The 21,381-nt window shown below is 35.0% G+C and overlaps 1 protein-coding gene across 4 annotated transcripts in view; it reads left to right on the top strand.

Moving 5' to 3' along the window:
* The window catches only part of ZNF800 (zinc finger protein 800), a 47,091-nt gene that overhangs the window by 7,722 nt on the left and 17,988 nt on the right, over window positions 1-21,381 (top strand). For 3 of the 4 annotated variants that reach the window (XR_006964898.1, XM_047094778.1, XM_047094776.1), the window contains exons 4-5: window positions 7,089-7,232; window positions 9,419-11,111. Coding sequence is in view for 3 of the 4 variants with exons in the window: in XM_047094778.1 (XP_046950734.1) it covers window positions 7,089-7,232; window positions 9,419-11,111 (1,837 nt within the window). In the remaining variant the exon portion in view is untranslated. Of the gene's footprint in view, window positions 1-7,088; window positions 7,233-9,418; window positions 11,112-12,360; window positions 16,053-21,381 lie in introns of those variants that run through there. The other variant, XM_047094777.1, reaches the window with a different exon arrangement.

The following is a 21,381-nucleotide window of genomic DNA, read 5'->3' as shown; positions in this document are numbered from 1 at the left end:
TTATTATAGTCTTATTTGATTAAGTAATACTTGGTTCATTCATAAATGCTTTGTCTTGTAAAATATCCCTTTCCAAGAAGATCCTGTTTAGAATCTGTGTTTAACTGTGGAAGGTAAATATTTAAAAATGAAATTGTTTTCTTTTGCACTGTGGTCATATCTGTTTTCTGTGTTTGCTATTTCTTTACAATCAGAGCTAAAAAAAAGGGTCCGTGAAATGGGTAAAATGTTTTTTTTTTAATGTCCCCAGCAGATTTGCCTTCTGAGTTATGTTTTATTTAGGCAAATTTTGAAAGTACTATAAATTTAAGGTACCCGCTAATTTAAATTAGAAGTGATTTAGAAATATGCTTAGCGATACAAAGAAACTAACTCTGTATTTAAAAAAAGAGATTTTTTTTTACTTCGTTAACGCGTCTCAGTACTAAGCAATTTTAATTTCCTCAAGATCGTAATCTCTCACATATCTGTGTAATCTAAAATCTACTAAGATAGCTCTTTAGCACTGAAGTATCCAGGTCCTGGCTGACTGAAATTTGGGGTGGATAGAATGGAAGCTTGGCCCGCATGACTTAGGGACCAAGATCCATTCTCACCCTGTAAGTTCCTCCTGGTTCCATTCTACTCCCAACCACACCTTCAGTGACTCATTTCTTTCTAGGCTCTTTCCTTTACAGCTGGCTCACACACATTGCATTTAAAGAACCATCTGAAGTCCATGCTTTTGCTCTTGTTAACCTATAGAAACTAAATCAGGTTGGGTATTAGTAATGTCTTAGGATATCTAGCTTAATCTTTAAGCTCAGTTAGTTGTCTTCAGCTACTGTGTCATCTCTAAGTGACTCACCTTCTTCAGCCTACACTGGACTGTCTATGATCTGATATGAATTCCTACCCAAGCTGGAAGTTCATAAAAGGCTGAGGAAGGAGTTCTCTCATTTTTCAAGTCCACAGCCCCCTGTGTGCTATACTGACTGCTTGATCAGGTTTGACTTGTTCTCTTTGCCTCACACTTCAGTTTTTGCTTTGGACTGTTTTGCTGGCTTTAAGTTATCCTTCTTGACCTCTAATATCTCTTTATTTCTGGCTGCTTCACTTGTAAATTAATTTGAGTAGATTTTTTTTTTTTGGAATTAAGTAATATTCCTATATTGGAATAAATAATGTTACTGGATTAAGTCATAAATGCCTGTGGTTTAAAAAAATAATGAAGTACAAAAGGATATAAAAAATATAAAAATGAGTCTCTTTGCTCAGGCAACCATTGCTACATGGTTTGTGTGTTTTCTTCCAAGGCTGTCTATACATATAGCCCTCATTTTCCCCCCCGGTATGAGTAATAGCTGACTCTGCGCCCTGTTATGTATTTTTGCTTTAACAGTACATTTCACTGTTGTTTGACATCTGTTCGTAGAGAGATGCCTTATTATTTTAGGCTGCCTATTTTGCTCCAGACTATAGATTTTCTACTCTGAAATCCCTAATGGTTGGGTGACTTTGAGACATACTGTTTGCTCTGAATCCTTGGCTTCTGGTACTGCCTTGACTGGGCCCTGCCGTTTGCCTGAGTGCTGCCTTAGCTGTGTTGGTTCTTCTAGGATCAATCTGTGTGACTTGGCATCCTCAAATTTCCTCCTTTCTATTAACACTTTTAGCTTCCTTCCTTCCTGATCTCTCTCCCCAAACTGAAGCAGAATTTTAAGTAACAGCAACAACAACAAAAAGATGTACTTGCATGAGACGTTTATTAAAATTGATTTGATTGAGCTTAATAGTCTTTTTTAGTCTCTCAGCCTTCTGCTAGAGGCAAAGGAGCTATTGAATATCCTAAGGGTAGAAACAGAAAAATGGAGAGAAAAGAGAATGATAATTATTTAGTTTGGTATTCAAAACTGGTCTTTAATATGAAGTTGATACCCTTTTTTGAATCCTTGTAATATATAATATCGTAGAAAAAAGATTCTGCCTATAGAATACAGTACTGTGCAAGGAAGGGCATCTTTTCTGAATCTTAAGGAGGAGTAAATTGTAGTGAAAAATGAGAATTAGCTTTTGTGATATTTGCTATTGCCATTATCATCTTAAGTTTAGGTTTGGTCATTTAACTTCTTAGAAGAATTTGTTTTGTTTTGTTTTTGTACTATTTAAAGCAACATTACTTGTATTTAGTGTAAGCTGTGACTTGATGGTGATGCCTCCCTCAGTCCTGACTCTGCAAACAAAAACTTAGCTTGGAAGTATGATTTATCATAGATACATAAGAGAGTGCCATAGATTTTGTTTTTGTTTTTTGGTTGTTACATAACAACTGTAGGAAATTTAAAATCAGACTAGATATTTTTTTGGATGAATAAGAAAGGTGTAGATTTATTTGTTTGATTTGTTGTTCTTACATTCTTCTTCAAAGCATATCATCTGGGGCTGTGTTCCTAGGAGAGCAGTCATTTATATTAGTTTGGAAATTTCTTAAGGGCACAGATCAGATCCTTCACTTCTGTGTTTCCAGTGAATAGCATTGTGACCTAATATTTAATAGGTGTTCAGTAAATGTTTGTTATACTAAACTAAAAGATTCACCAAGTAGGCACTAGAATAATTTTATTCTACTTATGAATTTACTGTAGTGTGTGGCAGTGTTCCATAATTAACCTAGTAATTTTTTTTTAACCAGCTGGTTTTAAGATAATAATTAAAATTTTCTTAAGTTTTCCCTGTTTTTTACCTTCGAGAACTTTTGTTAAGAGAAGATCAGCTAGAAATTTCCTTTGTATACCGGCCTTGAAAATCAGTTTTGACACAAATTATGGATTTGCTTGCAGTGTTGAGATGATACTGTGTTTAAACAGTCATGCTAAAAAAGATTGAGCTCATGTGTGAATCATCAATAAAGCAAACAGTATACCACTTAAAAATAATTATTGCTACAATTTAGGGACGCCTGGTGGCTCAGTTGGTTGAGTGTCCAGCTCTTGATTTTGGCTCAGCTCATGATCTCACAGATTGTGCCCTGCATCAGGCTCTGCCCTGACAGTGCCCAGCCTGCTTGGGATTCTCTCTGTCCCCCTCTCTCTCTCTCTGCTCCTCCTCCACGTGCGTGCATATGCACACATGCTCTTACAAAATAAATACGTAAACATTTAAAAATCCATTATTGAAACAATTTAAAATGGTCATTGACCAACATATTCATATATTAAGAAAAAAATGAAAGCTTATCTTTCTAGCACAGAAGAGTTATAATTAATATCACATCATGTAAGGTGAGTGCAATCTACCCTACTGTAAAACTGAATACTGATTTCTTTTGAAAAAATCTTGTAAACATTTTTCTCAGTACATACAGAATATTTGACATTAAGGAATAGCACATGACTAAATCCTTGATGAGGTTTAAGTAATTTTTATGAGCACCTATTATGAGAATCTGAAATATTCACTAATTAGCTAATTTCTAGGCATCAAAAACTTACCCTTTGGAGGGCTGGTTTTTTGGAAGGATACTGATTAATGATCTATGTAAGCAGTAAATAGTGCATCCTAAGATAGTTTTTAAAACCTGAGGCAAGAAAAAGTTATTAATATCGGAAAAGGAATAATTAGGAGTAAGATACCCTGGCTCTTTCTGAATCAAGAGCTGTGGAAGAACTTTATGTTGCTGTTTAGATGACCATGTCTGTTGTTGTCTCAGGTGGTAGAAAGTTTTAGCTATTGACAGAGGCAGAGTTGATTGGCTGTGCCTAATTGTTAGTGAGCAAAGCAATAAGAAAATAGTAGCTGATTAGACCATTATGACCGCATGGGAAAAACAATAAAACCTTAAATGGCAACTGCTAACTTAGGGAAAAACTTCTGTTGTCTGTATTTATGGAATGGATGACCTCTTATTTTTCTCATTTGTAAAATGTAGAAGTTGAATTAGAAACTCTTTGAGGTCTAGGGGCGCCTGGGTGGCTCAGTCAGTTGAGCGTCTGACTTTGGCTCAGGTCATGACCTCACGTTCATGGTGAAGTTCAAGCCCTACGGGTTCTGTGCCTACAGCTCAGAGCCTGGAGCCTGCTTTGGATTCCTTGTCTCCCTCTCTCTTTGCCCCTCCCCTGCTCATGCTCTGTCTCTCAAAAAATAAAATGAAACATTAAAAAAAAAAAAATCTTTGAAGTCTCTTGACTTCCCAGTCAACTTTACAATAGGCTAAAAGAAAGTTTAATTTATAGAGAAGGTTTTCTTTAACATAGAGTTCTCCAATATGTCATTTGACAAACATCAGTCAGGCATGGTTCTGAGGGCTGGGAATACAGTGGGAAGAATAAAGATACCTTCTCTTTCCTCTTTGAGCTTCCACTTCAATGGGAGTACAGAAAAATAATTACAAGATAGTGGAATAATATAGTATAGATGTACAGTGTGCTATGGGAGTAGGGGTGAAGAATTCTTAAAAAAACAGGAGCGATCAGAAGGCTTCCTGGAGGAAACAACTAACTTGGAATTTGAAGGATTGCTGGAAGTGAGCCAGACCAGGGAAATGGAAGATTGTTATAGGCAGAGAGAAAAACCTAGGTGAAGGCCTGAAAAGTGAGAGAGCGAGAAATTGGTGAACCTGTGGCTCTGAAAGAAATTTGATGTACCTGGATCAACACGACATGTTTGTGTCTGTGCATGTGCATGTTGATGTGTGTGTGCATGTATGTGTGTAGGTAGGGTGGGGTGGGGTGGGGGGAGCATTTGTGAATGAGTATTAAGATTGATTGGTTCAGGTTAGAGCTAGAGACTTGTTTTAGGGGGATGTTTATTGGGAGCAGATATACACTCTACTGAATATAACTAGCTCTATAACTAGGACTAAATAAGAATCTATACATAGATATAGACTTTTTTATGGTTGAGAGAATCTTACAAAGTGAGAGCTCTGATTTAAGGATGCAGTCTTATATTTTTAGCAGTAACTTTTTTATGTATAACCTCATACTTTCTATTTAAATCTTCAACTGAATTCTTAACGTTAAACCTAGTTCAGGTTATTTTTGCATTGCTCTTCAATCTTTTTTGACTATCTTTAAAGGCAGAATTGAATCTTTAGTATGAGTCTAGCAGGTAATTTAATTTAGAATTGAAGTGTGCAAAAACTTTCTATGTTTTCTTTTTACTTTACTACACTTAACCGTACTTGGGAATTATAGGTAGATCAAGTAGAGAGGTTTATCTAAAATATTTTTATCATTAGTCTACCTCTCATAGTTTGTCACTTAGGAGATTATGAACTAAATATGTTAGCAGTCTATTGTCAATATATTTTGTAATGTGAAGTGGAATAAAGTGTGTGTGTGTGTGTGTGTGTGTGTGTGTGTGAGTTTACTTTTATATAAAGAATATACTCAAGCTGTCCTCTGAATCTTTTTAAATTTGTGTTTTCTGATTTTGTGGTAATATGGTTTAGTGCAGTAAACACTGATTTGAATTTGAGAAATGGTGGAAATAATTTCATTATATATATATATTTTTTCCAGTAGAAACCCAGATGTGTAATTTAATTTTTCTGGGATTTAGGTTCATGTTTTCTTTCATGATTCTGTAAAATACGTTTGGTTTGGTTTGTTCATTTTACAAGGTGGATAGTAAAGTGTGTTTGCTCTTTAGTAGTCCCAGAGCTTAACAGAGTGTCAAGTGCTTGCTGAGTGATAGAACACTTTGCACCTAGATAGTCTTAAAGTTGTTTTTCTTTTTTTTTTTAATTTTTATTTTTTTTTATAACGTTTATTTATTTTTGAGACAGAGAGAGACAGAGCATGAACGGGGGAGGGGCAGAGAGAGGGAGACACAGAATTGGAAACAGGCTCCAGGCTCTGAGCCATCAGCCCAGAGCCCGACGCAGGGCTCGAACTCACGGACCGCGAGATCGTGACCTGAGCCGAAGTCGGACGCTTAACCGACTGAGCCACCCAGGCGCCCCTTAAAGTTGTTTTTCAAGACACTTTTGTTTTTCCCTCTTTAGTTTAAGTCAATATCATTATCATCTTTTTTATTTGAGGAAATTAAAGGCTAATTAATTAGTAAAGCACTGCAGATCAATTTTGTCAATTTACCTGTGGCAAAACCTTGTAGGAAATAATGACAAAAGATCTTCTGTTTGTGTTTTATTCCTGGCGGATATTTTTACTTTAAAGATTAGATGCTTGTTGCCATTTATTTTTTTTTCTTGCCTTTTGACCTTCTGTCATAATGGTTGGATTCCCTAGATCTGTGGCATTTCTTCAACTTATCTTTATTGAGCATTGTGAGAGCTGAACACTTTAGTTGTAAATAAGACAGGTTTGGTTTTGGCTGCTTTGGTGTTTATAATCTAGTGGGGAAGACAGGCTTTAAGTTAGTTTAAAGTGTAGAACTATCAGTATTTAATTAATTGTACTTGAAGTGAGTTTTTGAGGGAGAAAGAATTTGAATAAATGTATAGTGGTCTCAAGAGGCCTAAGCAAAATTCATGTTATGGATAAGGATTCTGTACTCTCACACTCAATGGCCAGAATTCCATATTGGCCTAGAACCTGAAGTAATTTGGGTTTTAAAAAAGTCACAGGCAGTCTTGGGACACAGTTCTGACTTTCTTTAAGGAATCAGGGGAAAATGTATTACAGAACTCCATCTTCATTTCACTGCAGAAGAGAGCTGTAGGCACCAGCCAGATACTTTGGGAGGGAGTAAAGGGGGTAGGGGAGGAAGGGGCATGTTTAATTATTCTTTCCCATTCCAGATCTATTGAATCAGAATCTCTGGAGGTGGGTCATGTACATCTTTATTCCCAGGTCATTGTGATGATCAACCAGATGTTGGAGTGACTGTTGGGATATCCTAAGAATTGATTGGCTGCTGAATTAGAAAAAGAATATCAGTTTTAGCTGTCATAATATTCAAATGATGATGCGATTTTGCTTAAAATTTAGTTTATAACTTAGTTCCGAATACACTATGGTAGAAGTTGGCAATGTCTGTATTTTATTTTCAAAGAGTAATTGCACTTTGGATTGTCAACAGTGGTTGCCCAGTTAAAAGTGCATGTTAAAGTTATCTTTTGTGTTTTCTTTTTTTTTTTCCTTCAGGAACTAAACAACTTAAGCATATTTTATTAAAAGACGTGGACACTATTTTTGAATGCAAATTATGCCGCAGTCTCTTCAGAGGATTACCAAATTTAATTACCCATAAAAAATTCTACTGCCCACCAAGTCTCCAGATGGATGACAGTAAGTTTTATTCATATATTCAGTTATGCATTTTATAGTTAGTTAAGTATTCATATCCTGTAGCTGTATGTTTGTGTTAAAATGGTATTGATAATTTAATGATGGAGAATAAAATTAAACACTCGACTTAATGTTTTATTCATTTTCTTAGATAGGTACTTTCATATGAGCGCTTTTTGCTTCGGTTTTTCTAAAGATATAGGAGGCTCGATTTATGAGTATATTTATTTGTATTAAAATACTGGGTATTGTTTTTGAATGTTTATGTAGACCAGATAGTATATATTCAGGATTTTTCTAAGTTAAAATATGAGTGCTTGAAGGGACTATTGATATTTTTCATTTTCACTTCTTTAACAACTTTTTACATATGACTGTTAATTTACTAAGATTACTGTTAAGTAAATGAGGCTAGAAATAGGGCAAAGAATGAGTAAATGAGTTGATTTCTTGGGGATGGTGAAGAGCATTAAAAAATATTAATCTTTCCATTTTTTTCTGGGTCTTGGTTTGAAGATTAGTTTTGTTCTCAGTTAAATTTATTTATAGATCAGTCATTTTATCAGAAATTAGATTGTCTTATAGGCTAGCTTGAGATCTGAAATAGCTTTATGTGACAGAGGCAGGTTGAGGCTAATAATGTCTTTGTGGAGCCACATGTTTGTTGGATTAAGTATACCGACCATGTACGATTAAGTACGCAGTATACATAATGGTATTATTTTCTTGCTATAAAGAACCGGTACAAGTTCCTTAAAATATTTTATTAAGTAATAGGTTACATTCATTATGTCTTGTTCAGGGGTTTAACTCTTTGCGGACTTACAAATTTACAGAATTTGTTTTCTCGGTTTGATACTATAGTTGCATTATAGATTTTGTGTACTTTTCAATTTAACTTTTTTGGGATGGGAATGAAATGAAAACTCCAAATATCTAAAGTACCACTTTAATTACTAGCATGAAGCTGATGTAAAGTATATTATAGCACATAATTGAAACAAAAATTCCTCTATTTGGAAATTTTTCTTACCACTGTTATATCTTGCTATACTTGATTTTAATCATTGAGATATAAATGAAAAGGCAGTCTAGGGGGATAAGTTTTAAACCTGACCTTTTAATAATAATAATTGAAGTACTAGTAGAAAATTAGTTATTTCTGATAGTTATTCTTTGCAATTTTTTAGTGTAGAGTTGACTTTTAGACATATAGATAAATGGATTTGTTGGATTATTGTGTACTTCTCTTGGCAATACTCACTCTAGAAATACTTCTGTGAAAGTGTTATCCTTCCTGTAGACACTCCTTTATCCATTTTAATTAGGAAGATCACTAGAAGAGCAATAGTGAATCATTTCTTGATTTCTAAATGGATAGCCAGATTTGATGCTGTATTTGTGGCCAGATTTTAGAGTTGTGTGTGGAAACATAACTAGTGTTAGATAGTTCTGGGATATATAATAGGAATATTTGGTTTCCCATAAGGGATGTAATTATTGTACAAGTAAAACTAGCTCTGTTTTTTGAGTAAAAATCTATAGTTTTTAATCACTTGCTTTAATGGTATTGTGTCATGTTAAGAAAACATTGAATAGGACTGAGTTTAGCACTTCTATATATGTCATTCATATTTATATCGTACAGATTTTTCTTTTCCAATTCTATCAGATGTCTATACAAGTAGACTAGATTATTTATTATGGATTAAGTTAATAGGACTGCTGTTATGTTTCCTAAAAAAAGAATCACTTTTATATAGAATAGTACATTCTTCATGATGTTTTATCCATCTTGGGTTGTAAGAACTTTGATGTGCCTTTGCGAGCCTAAAAATTTTAGACTAAAAATTTGAAATACTGTTTTTATCGTTTAGGACACTCGTCTATTTGTATTAAGGGCACTTAGAAGTGGAAGTAGCTCTTCAGATTGCATTTATTCCTTAACATTTGTGTGCCATGATGAGATTTTAAATTAATTTTAGTTTAATTAATACTAATTTTTGTAAAACTACATTAAATGTATAAATTATAAAATACAGAAAAGTAGATAATGCTCTTATAAAAAAATACAAACCAGTAATGTAATAAGTTTTAAGGTAGAAGTTCATAATACAACTTTAAATATTAGAGAGCTAGAGTAGGCTAATTATTTCAGATTAAAATGTTGTTTTTTTTCTTAACAGACCTTCCTGATGTAAATGATAAACAAAGTCAAGCCATAAACGATCTCCTAGAAGCCATATATCCAAGTGTGGACAAGCGAGAATATATTATTAAGCTAGAACCCATAGAAACTAATCAAAATGCAGTGTTTCAGTATATTTCAAGGACTGATAATCCTACTGAAGTCACAGAGTCAAGCAGTACTCCTGAACAAACTGAAGTTCAAATACAGGAAACTAGCACTGAACAGTCTAAAACAGTACCAGTTATAGATACAGAGGTGGAAACTGTAGAGCCCCCTCCTGTTGAGATTGTTGCAGATGAAGTTGCACCTACATCTGATGAGCAACCTCAGGAATCACAGGCTGACTTGGAAACTTCTGACAATTCTGATTTTGGTCACCAGTTGATATGTTGTCTTTGTAGAAAAGAATTCAATTCCAGACGAGGCGTTCGTCGTCACATTCGAAAAGTACACAAGAAAAAGATGGAAGAACTAAAAAAGTACATTGAAACACGAAAGAATCCAAACCAGTCCTCTAAAGGACGCAGTAAGAATGTTCTAGTTCCATTAAGTAGGAGTTGTCCAGTATGTTGTAAATCATTTGCTACAAAAGCGAATGTAAGGAGGCATTTTGATGAAGTTCATAGAGGACTAAGGAGGGATTCAATTACTCCTGATATAGCAACAAAGCCTGGGCAACCTTTGTTCCTGGATTCTGTTTCTCCTAAAAAATCTTTTAAGACTCGAAAACAAAAGTCGTCTTCAAAGGCTGAATACAATTTAACTGCATGCAAATGCCTCCTTTGCAAGAGGAAATATAGTTCACAAATAATGCTTAAAAGACATATGCAAATTGTCCACAAGATAACTCTTTCTGGAACAAACTCTAAAAGAGAGAAAGGCCCTAATAATACTGCCAGCAGTTCAGAAATAAAAGTTAAAGTTGAACCAGCAGATTCTGTAGAATCTTCACCCCCTTCCATTACCCATTCTCCACAGAATGAATTAAAGGGAACAAATCATTCAAATGAAAAAAAGAACACACCGGCAGCACAGAAAAATAAAGTTAAACAAGACTCTGAAAGCCCTAAATCAACTAGTCCGTCTGCTGCAGGTGGCCAGCAGAAAACCAGGAAACCAAAACTTTCAGCTGGCTTTGACTTTAAGCAACTTTACTGTAAACTTTGTAAACGTCAGTTTACTTCCAAACAGAACTTGACTAAACACATTGAGTTGCACACAGATGGGAATAACATTTATGTTAAATTCTACAAGTGTCCTCTTTGCACTTATGAAACTCGTCGGAAGCGCGATGTGATACGACATATAACTGTGGTTCATAAAAAGTCATCCCGCTATCTTGGGAAAATAACAGCCAGTTTAGAGATCAGAGCTATAAAGAAGCCCATTGATTTTGTTCTAAATAAAGTGGCAAAAAGAGGCCCTTCGAGGGATGAGGCAAAACATAGTGATTCAAAACATGATGGCACTTCTAACTCTCCTAGTAAAAAGTATGAAGTAGCTGACGTTGGTATTGAAGTAAAAGTCACAAAAAACTTTTCTCTTCACAGATGCAATAAATGTGGAAAGGCATTTGCCAAAAAGACTTATCTTGAACATCATAAGAAAACTCATAAGGCAAATGCTTCCAATTCACCTGAAGGAAACAAAACCAAAGGCCGAAGTACAAGATCTAAGGCTCTTGTCTGGTGAGGAACAGTTACAGAGTTTTGCTTTTTTCCCCCCATCGAACTAAAAAAAATCATTTGACCATAATTTATAGCTGGTTCCATTTTAATACATGTTTGCTTCCATATATCTTATGGCATTGGGAACTGCAAGAGTAATGTGCGTATTGCATTTACCTCTTCAGTGACCTTTATTCCAGTGGCTTGGGAACAAAAATTAACTTCAGAACTTATCTTCCACAGGACAATGCATTATAGCTCTAGGTAGATGGCACAGGGTCAGTGCTTTCCTCTCAATGTTGTAAAATATATACGTTTATATTGGCTTATGTTTACAATAGAAGTCTTCTGTTTTACTAACTTTGCACAGGTTTAATTTGATTTAGTGACTTAGTCTACTAATGAATACATTGTAGGAAAAGTTAAATATATTAGAATGAATTTGTGAAGGCGATAATTATAGGAAAAAAGTCTTTTGAGGCACTGTAATTATTGTAAAAATTAATCTGTGACGGCTAAATAAAGTGCTGCACTAAGAAAAAGAAAATCCCCAAATTGAATTTAGAACAATTAGCATTTATTATTTATGTTTAACATAGTGCTTCCAGTCAAAGGGGGGAACTTGATAAACAAAAGTTTGGATTTTTTTTTTTCCTTCTCCTTAGGAGTGTGTGTTAGTTACTGTTTTTAGTTTTGATCTGCGGAAAAAGTGATTATTTAGGTTCAAAATCTTACTTTTCCCTTTTTGTTTAAACAGACTTTTTGTGATCATTTCAACATAGTTAATATTATTAAGTAGGTTTTTTTTTTGTTTTTGTTTTTTTTTTTAATCTTTTTTTGTGGTTGTGCGTTGCAAGAAAAGGAAAATCCCTATTGGGAAAAAAGAAAAAAAATTACTTTTTTAGCAGGTTTTGGAATAAATGTAGATTTTTAAAATGCAATATGAAATAAGGAGTAGACTCCCTCTACTTGTTTTTGCAAGTCTATCTATATTTTTAAAAGTTTACCTTCAGTACCTGTGTCCCCTGTATTAAGGCATTTAATATATTTCATTAGTATTAAATTAGTTTGGGATTCAGGTTCTAGGCAGTATACTTAGTTTGAGTACTGAGTAGGTTAAATGTTGTGATTTGAGTATCACACATGTTTTTATTTGTGTGGAAACTTGAGGTGAAACCATCCTTTAGAAGTGATTTACTGTTGTATAATTTTTAAAACAAGGTTTTATTGGTAAACTCAAAAGTGTTCATTTATTCCCATTTCTCCTCAGATAACTTCAAGTGATGTACGAAAAGGTTTGGAGTTCATTTTTGTGGAAAGACTTTAAATTGGTGTTAGAACCACTAAACGTCTTCAAATGGTACTATGAGAAAAAAAGGAAAAACATTTTCATAAATATTCGACTGTAACTGCTGTTTTCTGACTAAAATAATAACCATCTAACCACTTGTTTCTAAGGCACTGCCTCTTCCAGCACTTTCAAGTAGCTGTGACATTACATATTGTCATCACAGTCCATCAGCTAACCACCCTTGACCTTGTGCATTTGGTCTGCAGTTCCTACAAAAATGTTGCAAATTTTGTTTTCCAAACAATTTGTTGATTAAAGCGATCAACAACCTGAAGAATATATCACCACTGGTGATTTTTAATTGACAGAGACTTTATATCTTAGTGACTTTAGTTTTGTTTCACTTTATTTGGCAAAATTTTCATCTGAATTGTACAGATCTATTTCCTAGTGAGTGTATGTTAGGACCAAAAGAGAAATTAGTATCAACATATTATAAATATTTAGCCTACTAAGTATTTGTAATTATTTTTACATTCATTTATTTCTAACTTGTTCTCCAGCACTTAAATGTTTGAAAGTTTCATTCTAAAATATATTCAGCAGAAAGTTCCAGTTCATTTTCGTCCATGGATCATTATTTTTATTTGTCAACATCTGAGGTTTTTATGAAAATTAAACATTCCCCTTTTTTTCTTTAAATTTTATACAAAGCACTTTAATAATAGATGCAACTTAATTTTTCAGTTTCTGTATATTTTTTTTTAAAGACCACACATTTACTAATGTTAGTATGAAGGTAGTAAATAGCTTACTGATATTTTATGGATGCAGACAATCCATGCACAACCACTTCTTATGATATTAGTTTAATTCTTTAAATATTGCTAAAAAAGGAAGATGGGAGTATAAACCCTGAAGTTTTTTCTCCCAAGTAAAATCTTAAATGACTACTTTAGATGATATTTGATTCCTACTGTAAAATTTGGAAAATAATGAATTCTTGTCCATTTTTGTAATCAAGATTTTAGGAAAAACAGAAGTACATCTATCTTTATGAAATATTGGGCAGGTTTTTGTGTATCAATATTTTGTACTTTTTAGGGAATATTTTATTTTTTAGTAATTTTTGTCAAATTATAATTTTAAAAGGTACAGCAGAGAACATACCATGTTTTTATATAGGTTCATACCTGTACTTAGGAGGGACCCTGTCCATCTATATACTTCTTGTAAAAATTTTAAAGTGTTGAAGATCCACAAGGTCATAATAAAATGCTTCTATAGCTAGAAAAACATTTACCCTTCCCAGTGCTTTGCACTAAAATATACTGTGAAAGGAAACTAGAAAGACTGTAACTGTTGCTGGAAATGTTCTATATTGAATGTACATGCTCTTGTTGGAAAAATGTACTATATGTGATGGAAATAAACCAGACTCAAAATTATTTCAGCTAAATGTGCTTCAACAAAGGTGCATTGGTTGAAACTTAAATGTTTTATCAAATTTAAATTTATTCAGTGACTATGAGCAGCTACACTTGAATTATACCCTAATAGTTTTATTTTTAAGGATTAGAGTGATAATTTCTCTTTAATTTAAAAACAGATTTACTTTTCCACATATGGAAAACTTGTACTTATATATCTAACTTTAATGATTAATATCATAATATATTTAGGGAACTAAATGTGTAGGTGGTATTTCATTTATAAACCATCTTCATTAGTTGCACATTATTAAATCTGTATGTTTGACTTTTGCAAGGTGTTATCTTTTATACATTCTCACACACAAGACATCTTCCAAAGATACATTCCAGACTTAAGTACCTGCAACCAGTGGAAAGATAGGAGTATTCCTAAAAAGTTTGGGGGTAGTTCTTTGCTACAGACTCTCATCTATATGTCAGCCTATTGTTCTCTACTTGTTAAATACCGTAGGGAATAAAGAAAAATAGCCTGATGTTGATGGAGGGGAGCCCAATTACTGGAATTCCTTTATTTCAACTCCCCTATTTCCACAATACTATTCATAGTTTGTCTCCACCCGTAACTCTAGGCCCACAGAGCAGGAATTTAGAAGGAGGAATTGAGGGTTCCAAGGACTGTCAAAAGGTTTCATCTGGGTCATAGAGGAAGAAATAGAACTATGTCAGGATGCGTCTGTCTAAATTAGAATTGCCTAGAGAGATTGGGAATATTTTATCATAGTAGCCAAATCAATGGATCATGGCAGAGAGGAGTTAGAGGCTAAACAAGTTTAGAGAGGTGGAATGAACAAGTAAGAAGTTATTAGATGTTCTTTGTTCTTCCTATTTCTTTCTGGTCTTCATCTTTATTTTTTGGTTTTATTTTGATTCAGGATCTGTCTTCTCAGAGGCTGAGGCTTGAGACTCTTAAGGAGAAGAGTCCTAGGAAATTTGTGGCAGAAGCTTTTCTGCATGCAAATATAAGCAAATATTTGTAGCACTTTTTGTTGTGGGGAGGAGTAGTTAAGTAGGTAAAGAACCATCAGAAACTGCTTATTTTATATTAAAACCTATCTTTGGCTACCAATTACATCTACCTTTGCTATTATTTGATCAATCAAGAGTTTTCCTGTAGAATTCAACTCCTGTTTCCTGAGATACCTTCCATACGTCGTAAGTGTGGTGGAAGAGGAAAAACAATAAAAAGTATGGCTTGCATTTCAACTTCATAAGTTTGGGTAGTGCAAGTGAGAGCTGGATGAGGTATGGCTGACACTGGGCAAGTGTTTATTAGAACATGGAGATATATACCTTGAATGTATGATAACTTTTTTTTTTCATGTCTCTGTTTCCCCCTCTTTCCTCCCAACTTCAGGAAGAAAGCCTCTTCTTGAAGAATATATATATTCTTTATTCTTGTAGAATATATAAATTCTTGGCCTACTTTTGTACATATGAGCTGAGTTTTTGGCTTGTATTATTGAAAAGTACTTCACTTTTTTTAGGGATATGTATTTGTTATATTGCTTTATGATCAATAGGCTGTTCTACTCATTTTGCTTGAAAGAGCCCATGGATGCAGTAGCAGGGAATTTTGTGGTCTTTCTAGGGCTTGAGTTTACCAATAGGTGTTATGGCAAGAAAGTATTGAGATAGACACAAGTGGCTATCATTTCCTATTGTGAAGTTGGAAAAGATGTTTTCAAATAGCATGACCTCTGAAAAAGAAATGCTTCTTAAACTGTAGAAATTAGGTTTCCAGGTTTCCTACAGTGGCCAATGGAAGTATTCTCGATCTTTAGTTAGGAGTTTTAGAAGTTACTTTTTTTAATGGAATCCATAGATTACCAGGATTATGATTTAGCTGTGACTCTAAGAGTTGATCTGAAGCCCGAGCTCTAAGATAACGTGTAGCAAAATGTTGGCTGTTGTATTATACAAAATCCTTCTGTACTCTGTGCTATTCTTTCCCTCTTCTTCAACTTTAGAAACCTAAGGATTAGAAAGAAGTAAGGATCAGCAGTCTTAAGAATGGCTGTTGTTTGGTTTCTAAGGAATTAGGCACATGATATAACGTAGAATAAAACATGTTTCACTTAAGCTCACCTGCAATTATTTTGACTTTTCTAACTTTTAAATTCACTCCTGTCTCCTAGAATTTGTTTCTGTACTATTTTACTCTGAGTTCTCTTCTGAATCTCTGGCTTTTCTTTTCTTTTTTTTTTTTTTTTTTTTTTTTTGCTTCTCTACCAAGTACCAAGATAGCAAAAATGTTTTTTGAGAAGGTAAGAGGGTGGAAAGTCAGCTCATTTCTTCCTGAATATTTGTCATTCTAAATTTGATTTGTCAGGCTTATTATTTCTTTTCAAACTGCTTCTTCTGCATATATTCACCACCATGCACCCCCAAGCAGAGGTGAACTTAATGAAGACCGTAGTTGTGTCTGGTTGGGAAAATGACTGAAGTTGGAGGTTTTACTGTTTGTGCCCACTCAGTAGAGTTAATTTGCTTGATTGTTTATATTTGAAGTCAGGGACTATGTCTTGATAATTTTGTTTAGTGCCTAGCACATTTTCATGTATACGCAGGCACTGTGAATAAAAACTTGATATTCAAGTGAGTGGTAGCTTTTTCCATCTCAGAATCGTGCTGTCATATACTTTGAGACTTCGGGTTTTAATTTCATGAACTTTTAATGTTTATTTATTTTTGAGGGAGGGACGGAGAGAGAGAGAGAGACAGGCAGACAGGCAAAGAGGGAGACAGAGAATCTGAAGCAGGCTCCAGGCTCTGAGCTGTCAGCACAGAGCCTGACGTGGGGCTTGAACTCACGGACTGTGCGATCATGACCTGAGCTGAAGTCGGACGCTTAACCGACTGAGCCACCCAGGTGCCCCATCATTTCATAAACTTTTATTATTTCAATATTGATTTTACTTATTTTAGAAAATGCTGCCAGTACTAAGATGATAGTTTGTAATAATAAACAGAACTCTTCATATTAGATAATAATAATGAGTATTCATGGAGTGCTGACTGTATGCCAAGTACTCTGCTATCCTTTACATGCATAATGCCCCTCATCGACCAAGAAGACCCACCAATAAGATCCACCAGTAAGAACTGTTACTTCATTATCTCCATTTTATAGAATTCTGAGTTTCAACGTAGAATTTCAGTGATTTACTTAAGTTCACATAGCTAGGGAATAACAGAATTGAGACTTGACACTAGGTCTTGACTACGAAGCATGTGCTCTTAATACGTGCACGTTACATTTGCACATTGTACTGTTTACAAAGCACATCTACCACATTACCTTTTTGGCAGCTTAGTGTAATGATCTGGAGCTAGATTAGTTGGTGAAATTTTTGTATCCACACATTATTTCCTGTGTGGCTTTGTACTAGTTACTTAATCATTCTGTGTCCTAGTTACCTCATCTGTGAAACGGGGATAATATCTACCTTATGGGGTTCTGAGGATAAAATGAAAACTACGTGAAACATTTAAAGTAGTGCTTGGCATGTTACAATAAATGTTGGATATGGTTACCATAAGTGATTTTCATAGCATTGGAAATGTGTAATGTTTTTATTACCACTTAAAGTTTAGATTGAAATGGGTGCATTAGAAGAGAACTTTATTGCTACACATCAGATTTTAACTCTTGCTTTGTATTTAATTGGGACAATGAAGACAACCGACTGTATTATTACTTGCTGTCAATTTTCTTCTGATCAGATATTACTAGTTTACCATTCTCATAAATTTTTCACTCATCTTGAAAAAAGTTATTAGGTAGTTTTAAGCACATTCATTTTAAGTTTGGCTTTGTTTTTATGGTTACTCCCCAGAATAATCCATCTGTCTTAAAATTCTTATTAGTATCTGTCCCATCACACAAAAATTTTATTGTTGGTCATGTGTAGAATATTGACATGGAGCTAATATTAATTGATTAACATAGCTGAAACATTTCTGTAAAAGTATATATGCAGTACTATTTGAAAGAAAGCTTCAGTTATGGAATGAGTAGATTCTTCAGGAGAGTATGATTTGGGCTAAGTCAGGAATTTCTTGGGTAAATGTGTCATGAAGAGGTAAGAAGCGGTACTTTCAAAAGTCTTACTCCTGGTAGTCATTAGTGGCAGTACTCCAAATTTCACTGAGGCCCAAGTACTGTTAGATTATCTGCCGAAAGGGTTTACGCACATACCCAATTGTTCCTGCTTTTACTTTTTTAACAATAAGATAATGATTTTAGAAACTTTTGTATTTAGGGACTTGTATAATTTGCAACACCAGAGAACGTTTGTCCCTAGGTTTGGATGAACCTTCGTATTCTGAACTTCAGATCAAGTTTTGGGGTTCCAGTGCCTGTGTTGTATGGCTTCTTAGTGATGCTGATACTCAAATACTTGTGTCAGGTATCTGGAGCATATTCCTGGCACACAAAACACTGTGATGTGTAAGGCGTAGAATGATAATGCTTGAAAAAATAGCCAAACCAAAATAAACCAAAAAACAAAAACAGAAAAACCCCCCTCACTTTGAATGCTTGAGCAATAATAACATGAAGCTATCCAGGTGTCCTGCTTTATATAATCTCATTAGCACTTTCAGTACAAGAGTGTGTAATGATGTTATGTCGAGAGGAAAAGTTATTACACCAAAATGAACCCTAAGTGCATGGAGCTGTTATTACAACTCAGGTTTTGAATATTCGTTTTTAATCTCTGCTATCTGTGGGATTATACTGAAAATAAATTAGGTCTGAGAAATGGAACTGTGGCTTTTAGTCAGACTTTCTAAGCTGTGCAAAAATATTTTTTTAAAGAAGTTTGAGACTCTTCTTGCATAGATTGGGCCTTTGGTAAACCTGAACCCCAAAATACCTGTTAGGTGTGACTAGTAGCTTTTATTTTGGATGGAAGGAAAAAGCAAGGGATACTTTTCTTCTAAGAAAAAAATAGTGAAGCACTAGGAAGATATTGTATGCACAAGTGATTGAATTATGTGAAAAAATACTTTTAGGGAAAGGATTTTTATGTCATTTCCTTGAATTTTTGACATAAGTTGTTAGGGGCTTTTTATAAAAGCTTCTGTAGGAGAGTGGCTATGTCATTTTCAAGCCTTTTGATCATTGGAGATTTGTTGAATTCCTTGAAGTTTAATGTGCTGGGCATTTGCAGATGGTTGAGACTTTCTGAGCTTCTTTGTCCTTTCCTTTGAATGGGCAGGCTTCAAGGTGATAAGATAGTCTAATGAGAGTGTCATAAAGATGGTCAAAAACATACTTAGTGAAATTTATGTATAATTTTCAGTATATCATCAAGTTAAACTTTTTCTGAAACATTTTCACATTTTTCCAATTTGCCCTTTCTTTGCTTGTCCATCGTGACTAGTCAACTGTTGTTGCATATGATTATGAGAGAACAAAATCACTTATTTGCCATAAAATGTGGACATAAACAGATTATTGTACACACAGGAGGAAGAGATGATTTTGTTTCCTGTAGCTCCCTTGGATCTCTTTTTAATCTTTAAGTGCACAATTGTAATGATATAAATTGTTAAATTTAAAGGTTTAAGATACATCTCTGAAGCCCCACCCCCCCTTTTTAAAAACGGTTAACTAGAGCAAAGTAACAGTGTAACACTGTGTCTTCAAATCACAGATGCTACAAGATGGAACTAAGACCCACAATGCTTAGATTACCACCCACCCAGTTTGCCTTGTCATCTAATTGCAGCTCTGTTGAGTGTATGTGCACTCATATATAAAAATACTGTGCCATGCTTTATTTTATTTTATTTTATTTTATTTTATTTTATTTTATTTTATTTCATTTCATTTCATTTCATTTCATTTCATTTTATTATTTATTTTTGGTTGCAAGCAGAGTTTTACTTGGTCTGTAGCTAGTAATGAAAGGCTTATTAGAAAGCTTCACGTGGGAAAATAAGGGAGATTGAAACTGGCTTCACCATATAGATTTCAACTAGGTGTTAACAGAACCTGGAAAAAATCAATGCAGCTGTAGTGACTGGGTATGGTCCTCTTCGCAGCAGCAGTATTCTCTGCTGTTATCGCCCTTCTCAGACTCTGTTTTACTTTTTATTTTTAAACTAATAACCTTATTCTGTATCTTTTCAATGTGGTTATAACTGCCTCATTACTTCTGCTGCCTGCCTTCTCTGCTTTTCAGCTACTTTCCATATAGCTCATAAGAAAAAAATCTGATTAAGTTAGGTTTATTCCCTGTCGGGCAAGTCTCCCATGCCAGGTCTTTTCATCGGTTGCTGGCCATAAGTTGCTCTTCATAGATTGGCTGCTTTTGGGATATGTGCTCCCCCATTGCTCCTGTCATTGGTGATCATGGTGGCAGAGTCAGTGGCATAAAACCTATTCCTGAACCCAATAAAAGGAATCTTGGTGGGAATCTTTTAAAAGAGGGATCTGGATAGTTCTGGAATGTAATCTTTCCAGTACACATGATTAGATAGAATTAGATAAAGGGGATTAAGAGTACTCTTCCTGGGGCGCCTGGGTGGCGCAGTCGGTTAAGCGTCCGACTTCAGCCAGGTCGCGATCTCACGGTCCGTGAGTTCGAGCCCCGCGTCGGGCTCTGGGCTGATGGCTCAGAGCCTGGAGCCTGTTTCCGATTCTGTGTCTCCCTCTCTCTCTGCCCCTCCCCCGTTCATGCTCTGTCTCTCTCTGTCCCAAAAATAAATAAACATTGAAAAAAAAAAAAAAAGAGTACTCTTCCTGAGGGGCGCCTTGGTGGCTCAGGCGCCTGGGTGACTCAGTCGGTTGAGCGTCCGACTTTGGCTCAGGTCATATCTCGCCGTTCATGAGTGCAAGCCCCACGTCGGGCTCTGTGCTGACAGCTCGGAGCCTGGAACCTGCTTCGGATTCTGTGTCTCCCTCTCTCTGCCCCTTCCCCACTCATGCTGTGTCTCTCTCTGTCTCTCAAAGATGAATAAACGTTTAAAAAAAAAAAGTACTCTTCCCGGGATGAGCACTGAGTAATGAATAGAATTGTTGAATCACACTGTACACCTGAAACTAATATAACACTGTATGTTAATTATACTTCAGTTAAGAAAGTCAGAGTTGGTAGGTACCAGATTTGTGGTGTTAATCTGTCTTGCTCTAAAAAAAATAAACTAAAACTAAAAAGGTGATAGAATTAAAAGTAACCTGGGACTTTGAGTGTTCTGTCAGTGCAGCATCAGTCCTTTCCATCCTGAGAAAATGTGGAAAAGAGTTTTCTAATCAGCGTCTGCAGTTCCTTTTCTGAACTGCCTGGTGCTGTTTCCATCTTCAGCTTTGCAGATTCATAGAAGTTTTCACTCTGAAAGAACCATTACATCTCCTGTACCAGCGTCTTAGACCATTCTGTCAATTGCTGCTGCTTTCCACACACCTCCAATTATGCTGTATGGTTTGAGTTGGTGATTTAGTGAGCCCTTTAAGTATTGTTTCTGTTTTTCTACTTGTATTTTCCATGTTTGGGTTCAC

This window comes from Lynx rufus, unplaced genomic scaffold (genome assembly GCF_022079265.1).
Source record: "Lynx rufus isolate CCGP_SWC_20201006 ecotype Redwood Valley unplaced genomic scaffold, mLynRuf1.p SCAF_4, whole genome shotgun sequence".
Taxonomy (NCBI): Eukaryota; Metazoa; Chordata; class Mammalia; order Carnivora; family Felidae; genus Lynx; species Lynx rufus.
The sequence above is the reverse complement of the archived record's forward strand: the minus strand, read 5'-3'. Positions and strand labels throughout refer to the sequence as shown.